This window comes from Alosa alosa, chromosome 12 (assembly GCF_017589495.1).
Source record: "Alosa alosa isolate M-15738 ecotype Scorff River chromosome 12, AALO_Geno_1.1, whole genome shotgun sequence".
Lineage (NCBI taxonomy): Eukaryota > Metazoa > Chordata > Actinopteri > Clupeiformes > Clupeidae > Alosa > Alosa alosa.
The window spans coordinates 8,518,057-8,527,111 of record NC_063200.1 but is presented as its reverse complement, the minus strand read 5'-3'; the positions used below and the strand labels follow the sequence as shown (position 1 = coordinate 8,527,111).

General features: G+C 41.9%; 1 protein-coding gene across 1 annotated transcript in view; it reads left to right on the top strand.

The window, feature by feature from the left end:
• Nucleotides 1-6,797, top strand: part of ccbe1 (collagen and calcium binding EGF domains 1) — a 44,721-nt gene extending 37,924 nt beyond the window's left edge. The window contains exons 8-11 of the mRNA XM_048258167.1: nt 150-289; nt 2,797-2,832; nt 4,401-4,436; nt 5,694-6,797. Of these exons, the coding sequence (XP_048114124.1) occupies nt 150-289; nt 2,797-2,832; nt 4,401-4,436; nt 5,694-5,954 (473 nt within the window). The 3' untranslated portion in view covers nt 5,955-6,797. The remainder of the gene's footprint in view (nt 1-149; nt 290-2,796; nt 2,833-4,400; nt 4,437-5,693) is intronic.
• The last annotated feature ends 2,258 nt before the right edge of the window (nt 6,798-9,055 follow it).

Sequence of the window (9,055 nt, the reverse complement as noted above, 5' to 3'; positions counted from 1 at the left end):
TAGTCTAAGCTCAAGATGTGTGTTCTAATCGCATAGCATACTGAAAAAAAAGATGATTGGAGTTTATGGGGGTACGTTTCATTTTCTGATTCTTCTTTTCTGCAGTACCGTTTCTCATTGTCTCCTCTTCCCACTGAACCCATCCGTAGGAACTCCAGGCCCCCAAGGTTCCTCTGGACCACCAGGGATGACGGGGCCGTCTGGACCTCCAGGGCCCCGGGGCCTGATGGGCCCAGTTGGGCCCTCCCCAGATCTGACCCACATCAAACAGGGCCGACGAGGGCCAATGGTGAGAAATACTCAGAAACACTCTAAGGAAGCTGTGAACAGGACTTAGATAAGCCCAGAGCCAGTAATGAGTGTCATCATCTCATCACACATACCGAGTCCAAAGAAAGCGGGATGAGGTTCCAAGTGAACATCCCATGTTGTCTTTGAACATTTCATCCTTTTATACATGACAGTTGTTTTGGTTGTGCAAATTAAATACAGAAATTAAATTTTCAAGGTCCATTAATACCATGATAACATTTGGTTTTAAACTAATTTTCTGAAAATGAACATGAGAAAGTGGGCCCTTGTTTGAGTGCAAAATGGCTGGCGCACTATTGAACAACATAGAGATGCTTCAGAGAGGGGTAAAAGTGTGGTTAAAGGCAAAGTTAATTGAGCCAAGCTAAAGTTAATTAGTCAAACAAATCATTTGGATAAAGCTTACTAAAAACATAGCTGATCAATCCCTTAAAACAAAAAGTGTCAGACAAGAGCACAAAAAGTACAATGTGCAGTAATACCCCCTTTGGCCCATAGCCTACAAGAAGATCAGGTTTTGGTCTGGACAGTGTTTACCATCAAGCATACATACCATTTAAAATAACTAGATGTGGTCTTTGTGTTGTAGTCATTGTTCACTGGTTATTTAGTTTGACCAAATGCGATTTGTTGTATTTGTTGATGAGCATGTTTTATTGTTTATCTGACGCATGTGTGGATACTGATTACAACATGCTGATTATGCTGATTACAACTAACGACCCCGCAGGGATTAAAAAAAAATATATATACTTCCTTGATCTTTGATCTCTGGACGCTACTGATGTGTTGGTGCTGTTTCAAGGAAGGTGTTAGGAAATGGAAAACATTGCCAGTTTATGCTGTGGTTGTTGTTTGGATTCCAGTTAGGCTATGGGCGTAAGTGGGGACTGTCAGTACAAATTAGATTAATGATAGCTAATCCACTTTGCCGACCCTATCACCAATAAGTCCTGGCACCACCAGACTTAACAGAGACAATAAATCAAACTATTATTTGGCTCAAGAAAACACCACATGACTGCTTGACATCATCCACTTGGACACGAAAATAGATACAAGAAATGCTTTTCTAAACTTCTCAACATCAGGCCTCATTCTAAACCATTATCCACTGTAATTTTATTAGATATGGACAGTGTTCTCTACTGGCTGTTTTCAAACTTTCAAAAACTGAGCTGATGTCTAGTTGTACAGTATCTCAGCGTGGTCAAATCCATGCTAGTTGTACAGTGTCCATGCTAGTTGTACAGTGTCTCAGCGTGGTCAAATCCATGCTAATTGTACGGTGTCTCAGCGGGGTCAAATCCATGCTTCAATGGCTGGATTGGGGATGGCGGTGAACGGCTGTGTGTAACACTGTGTGGAGAGCACTAAAAACTAGAAAAGTCAGTACGCTGGTGTCAGTGCATCTTTAAGGCTGGAGATACTAGGTCATGTTTATCCCCCAAGTTATGAGATGCGGCTACTTCATATCAGTTATGTCCACTCCTGTCCTCCTCCATGCTCCGTTACATATTTATCAGGAAATGCAGCTCTTCTCAAAGGACTAAAGGTGATCCATAGTACATCTTGCCGCCTGCACTTACTTACGGAGCTGACAAATGCTTGTGGAAATAACAGGGCTAAGGGGTGAATGCATTACAACACAGTTATTGTTTTTCTTGGCAAAGCTCCCCTCAACCATCAGCCATTTAACTTGTCTGAGAGCATTGGCCTTTTCCCCTTAATGCACTGGAGCTGAACATGAGAGTGTGAGGTGTCACTGAGGAGAAATGCACAGTCATGCTATTAGCCTAGTGATTTACTAGATGTCTGATGCCAGAACATTACCGTCAACACTTTGTACTCCTATAAAGTTTCATGGGGGTCATTTTTGTCTGTTGTTTTTCAGTACATATGAAATATGCTATAATAATGTGTAATATGACCAAAACAAAAGAGTTTTCATGCAGCAGGTGTGGTTCAGTGTATGTGTGTGTGTGTGTGTGTGTGTGTGTGTGTGTGTGTGTGTGTGTGTTTATCGCTCAGTTCACAACAATGTGTTGAACTGAGAATGATCTCAGAACATTAATCTTCTGTTGGCCCAACTATGTTCAGAGCTGATTTTAACTCTGAACATGGACACCTGCCCAAAATCAATTATCACATCATAACTCATGTTTATAATTCAGGAATATGTAGTTAATCTCCTTTAAAGCCCTAAATGTCTGGAAATAGGTGGTGTAGTGTACTGTTCTCAAGTCATACCGTACCTCATGCACCTTTTCAGACCACAAATACATCAATAAAAGAGTAACTTGATGTAGTAACTGTGCTTTATTAGTATCTTAAGGTGTCACAGATGGCACCCACAACTAATTTGTGCAGATGGGATAGTTTGTTTTATATAGTAAGTGATGGTTATTGTTGTGTCTGTAAAGGTCTGATGCTGTTTCTTTCGATGGTCGTTTTGATTTAAGTTTATTTGTTTTGAATATATAGGGTCCCCCCGGTGCACCCGGGAAAGATGGCATGAAGGTATGTTTTTTTCTTTCATTTCCTCTGTCTGTCTAGTCATTTCTGATCCTCCTGTTTTCACTCAGTACAAGCACACACATTTGCCAGAGGTTATTTCTCCCACTGGAATGTAAATATTTTGAAATGTCAGATGAAGATGTTTAAAATCAATTCTATCCTATCTGCAATGCAATGAAGTCGTTGGCCAAAACAAGAGAAAGAGAAACACAGCACAAAAAAGATAGAATACTTCTCAAAAATAGTACCATGTTTTTTAAAATCTCAAAGCAAACTGCTGTGCTAATCATAGTTCTAGTTACACCATAGTTATTCATTGGTTGAGTTCTCAGCACAGAAAAAATAGTAATTTATTGTTTTACTGCAGCACCCTAATTTTTACGATAGTTACTATCAGTTTGATGGTGTGACCAACATTTGAAGGTGCAGAAAAAGGATTTATCAATGCAATTTTAATTTTATCAGGGACATCAACCACAAAGCTAAGAAATTTGTAAAAAGTCTTGACTGTTATGCATATTTTGACAGAAAGTCTGTCATCAAGCATTTGAAAACCTGATTTAGTGTAAAAAAACACAATTAATCTGACACAGATAGTGTAAGGTGATCTGCACATCTTGATTTGAATTCCACAGAGAAGCCTTATCTGAAGCTGTCTTCTACAAACTCCACCCATGATGCTAAGATGATATTATTCCCTTTCAGGATAAATTATGCACAGTGGTTTATGTCATACTTGTAAACTTAAGGGCCAGTTTGGAGAGCCAATATTCAGTTCCAATATAGTTTGGGAGCCTCAGAAATCACTTTATATACTGAAAATGATCTCTTAATACATGTTCTGAACAGACCTATCTCTGTGTTTTCAACCCTGAAGCTCGTTAATTAGATCATTTACTTTTATGGCTCTCATAATAATCAGTACCAAAAATGCTTGGCCAGTTTAACCCTGCATTTGGTCCAAGAGTGGGCCCAGTGGGGGTATGAGTAATAATATTAGATTGAAGATTGTTTTAAAAGCAGTGGCCTTAAATCCTTCTTATGTGCTGCTCTAAAGTGCAAAAGAGGAATGTTTTGTTAGATAAGTCTTGTGAATATGAGTCGTCTACAGACCTCATCTTTAGCCAAACAGATCCACCCGTCTGTGGTCCTCCCCTAAAGTGTTTGTGTGTGAACGGCCACTTATCAAGGCCTTTATGTTTTCCACTCTTTTGGTCACAAATCAGAACCATCTGCCTCTCTGTGACCCTCACCTCAGGATAATCCCTGAAGCTCAGGTCAACGGCACATCGTGCCTGCTATCATTCATCATCCTCACAGAGTGGACGCTCACGCTGCAAAGTGGACCACAATACACTGAACTGATTCTAATCTGATTCAGGCAATGTGGCGGTTGTTATGGTAGCTGTGATGCACTGTCTATTTGCAGAGGGATGAAAAGTGAGGTGGGTCCACTTTATCTGCCCAGACTGCGGGGGTTAGGAGAGGGATGCTGTGCACTGTCCTGTACTGCCTCCCATGCCTGCTTCACTGTAGTGCCTCTAACACAAATATTTGTTTGGATTCTCCAGGGGGAGAGAGGGGCTCCTGGTCTTTCCGGACCTCCAGTAAGAGCCCGATCAGAATTGCACTTCTTCACACAGATCCTTTCTTTCTCTCTCTCTCTCTCTCTCTCTCTCTCTCTCTCTCTCTCTCTCTCTCTCTCTTTTCTATCTCTCTCTCTCTCTCTCTTTTTCTATCTCTCTCTATCTTTCTCTCTCACTTTCTTACCCTTTCTGTCTCTCCCATTCAGTCACTCCCTTTGTCTTTCACACATACACATAACCACAATCATTTGCATGGTCTTAGGAATTTCACATGGAGCGTGAGAATCAGAATAAGCACTATTCTGAGAGAGGCCCGTTCTCTTAATTTGCAATAGAGTTATGAATGCCCAGACAGCACCACCTGAGCTCATATGTGTGGTAATAATAAAGACTGCAGTGAATGCCAAATCCCTAAGTGAGATGTAGAGTTGTTGTTTTTTTCACTGCGCTTGGATATAGTGGCATGTTTCACTTGAAGCCTGTGCTGAACCCTCTCAGAGCCCTGCTGTGTAGCATCAGTCCCTCGTGGCTCCCCTGTCCAGCTCCACGGCCTCTCTCTCAGCTGCTCTTGTCCGCTCCTGCTCCTGTGCCCAGCCTGGCAGCAGGACTACATTAGGGCCCTGGCTAACCATAACCATGGACACATACCAGAGCAGAGACCTCAGCTGCCCCATAACACACACACACACACACACACACACACACACACACACACACACACACACACACACACACACATACACACAAATATATACACACACACACACACACACAAATACACACACACACACACACACACACACACACACACACACACACACACACACACACACACACACACACACACACATACACACACACAACACAAACAGTAGGAGATGGACTGTTGAATGTGTGCTGTTTTGACACACACACATACACTGACAATCACACCCTCCTACACTCTCTCCAACACCCTTTTTAGCCACATTGGTCCAGTGTGTTTTGCATTTCACTCTTGAGCAGAGGACTGTTGAGAGGCAGGCATGGAGGGACAGGGTGGACATGCAGGACATAGGCTCGGAGAGGACTCCAAATCTGCCTGGAAGAGCTGAATGGGACAGTTTGAGACAAGATGGAGAACTGATTCAAACTGAAACTCAGCTGGACACACACACACACACACACACACACACACACACATACACACACTACAGTGTAGTGTAGGAGCTGCAGTAGGAGACTTGGACTGGTTGAATGTGTGCTGTTTTGCTAACACACTGAAACTGTGTTGCTCAGGGGCCTCCAGGATCCTTTGACTTCCTCTTGCTCCTGATGGCAGACATCCGTAATGACATTGCGGAGCTGCAGAGCAAGGTGTTCGGTCGACAGATGCACTCCCCTGGAGAGGACTTTCCTCAGGACGCAGACAGCTGGAGGGACAGTTCGGACATGCAGGACATAGGCTCCGGAGAGGACTACAAATCCCTGCCTGCACCAAAAAGCAACAGGAAGAGGAAACAGTCGCGTATTTTAAATGATCCGAACTGGACAGTTTGAGAGCAATGTGATGAGAGTGAACTGATTACAAAATAAGGAAAAATACTCAGCTGGTGTAAATATCAAAAAAATGTTTTTATTTAACTATGTATTCTCAAAAGGGCAGAATGTATTTCTTTTTTGCAAATTCTATTTTTGTAAGATTAATATGTGTATATTGTTTATATTTTTGGTCATTACTTTATTCCCTCGTTTTACTGTACTCTCTAATCAATAGTAGGCTATTCTTCATTGTAAATTGTGTTGTTTTTACATGCATGACTTTGTCTCAGAAGTCAGTGTTTTGTCCCTGTCTCCAATCTGGATGTGTTTCCCTGGAATTTGTTAGTCCATTCTTCACATCACACGCTTAACCCCAAGAGCACAGAGCAGCAGAGCTTATTTTAATGAGAGTTTAAGCAAACACTTTGTACTTTTATTTGTACTCAATACATCATTACACACCCACCGCACCCACATTACAAATACACACACACACACACACACACACACACACACACACACACACACACACACATACAAACACACACACACACACACACACACACACACACACACACACACAAACATACAAACACACGCATATACGAACATCTGTGATTTGACTTATAAAAATAGCCCCACCACATACACGCTAATTTTAATTACTTCTTGATTACGTCTTGATAAGAAAAAGATGTGATGAATTGATTTGTAAATTGCTCCTCCTTGAGTGCACCCTTATATATTGTTTCCCTAAATTCACCTGTCACATAGCAATGATGATACTGTACCACACTCTAAACCAGAAACTGGAACTTGGTTCATGGATACCATAAAGCCTTAATAAAAATGTAGACAAGTCTTGTTTGTGTTTCTGTTTCACTCACATCTCTTTCTGTAACTCTCTGTAAGCCTACGCCCAAACATTTACACAATACCTCTCCCAGAGTTGACTGATGAAGCCTTTGAATTGGTCCTATGAGGCATTGTGTGTTTAGCTGTGGATCTGTGTCTCGTTGCACTTGAACTGGACAGCTAAACAAGAGTTGAAAAGCTGCATTCAAACTCCATCTCACTGTTTCACTGTGGCCTTCATAAATAAAACAGTTGGACTCCCCAGCGGTCAGACGGAATGCTCGGGTGTGAACCTTGTTCGTTGTCAGCCGCAAATCATGGGTCATGGATGCATCAGTGTGGGGTGTGCGCGATGCTGTGCCTTGACCGGGAGTTAAACTAGTGTTTGATGGGGTCCATTAGTAACTGGTTGCCATCTCGTTTTGCACTGAGAACATTGTAAATCAAAGCGGAAACAGGCAGTCAATTTCTCACTAAGGTTAGGTAAGGGCGTTGGGAAAAAACGGATCTCTTTAACACATGTGCAGGAGCAAGGGTTAATCTGGACTTTGAAGGGAACGCTTTCTGGATATTTTGGCACACCATACCCTGACTCCGCTGGATGAGAGGTGAAGTAGCCTTTGGCTTTTGAAGCTCAACTGACTTGCCAGGTCAATGACACAGTTATAACACGCTTTATTTTCATGGGCCATTATAAATTATCAACCCACCATCGGTGGCCATGCTGTTGACAATAATTGGTAAAAATAGATGCTGAGTCGAGGTTACATGGGTTTATTCATTTGTTTGTTACTAAATTACACACACATAGGTGAAGACTGTCATTTATTTGGCTGATGAAATCAAATATCTTCACGTCAACACACAGAGTGTGTTCTATGGTAATGGCTTGTTGTAGTGAGTATAGTCCAGCCATTTTTAGCTGTCATGTCAATCTTTTTTTCACTGAATATGGTCTATTATAAGTGCAGGAATAAAATAATAAAATGTGCTTCCTTCAGTGATAACTTGAACTCTTTCAGTTGCTCTTGTCTGTTGCACTTCAGAACAGTGTTTTTCAACCTTTTTTTGTGCCACGGCACACTTTTGACACTTAAAATGTCCCACGCACACTAACATCCTGTTTGAAGAAAAAATAAACATACCATAGCCTAAAGTTTCAAATAATACACAGATACGGCCTTATTATGGCTTTTATGCAAGATCTGCTCAATAAAACAAGTGAATAAAGCAAAACTCTGTTTCATTTGTAGGTGACTATATCTAATTTAATTGTTGTTATGAACTGGATATGTGATGATTCTGTGAGTACTGGATATGGGGCCCCCGTTGTACAATGCCTGCATACCACAAATAGTGCAATCATACAATCAATGAGTGCATGTGGTTATAAATTCTTTGATGCAACAGTTGCTTTTCTGGACCAGTGAGTGACATTTGGGTAATTTTCTGTGGCACACCTGATGATCTCTCACGGCATACTAGTGTGCCCCAGCACAGTGGTTGAAAAACACTGCTTTAGAAGACAGCTAATTCAGTGGTAGGCTGTTAAAGTCAAATAATATGACTTTTCTTAAATCCACAATCAATAGATGTTCTTTTCACAACATTCTTGTAAGTTATGTCATGTTAGATGTTATTGATCATAATTTTCAGGTTAACCAATGCACTTCAGCATAAGACCACAAGGTGGCAGTGTATGCAAACTTTTCAATGTTCTGTTGACATGTGGCCAGCACAAAAAGTGCCAGCCTTCGTCCATAGGGAGGCACTACAGAGTTACATATCGCTGCTTAGAAAACGCCACAGTCAGAGTGGACAGTAAGACTCTAACCATTCTAACTCTGGCAGCTGACCTTGCAGGCATTCCCATCCAGCTCTGTGCTTGTTGCCAGCGGCCCCTCCACCCTGTCCCCTCTCAGGCCTCCATGGCTGGTTTGTGCTCCCTCAGCAGGCAGTCCTGTCAGGCCCATTCTGCAGGCCTAATGAAGCACCACGGGGATGCCGCTTTTAAAAACAGTGGTCAAAAAAAGCGCAAGTGGCCCTTCATTATGGGCGACAGAGAGCATGCTCATTGACCTCACACCCGCTGTGCTCAGTGCCCGACAGCACTGTTAGTGGAGAGGCACGGGCAAGTTAAACTAATTAAAAAAAACAGTAGAACTCTTTGTGTGCATGTGTTTGTGTATGTGTTTGTATGCCTATGTTTATGTGCGTGTCTGTTTGTCTGTCTGTCTGTGTGTGTGTGTGTGTGTGTGTGTGTG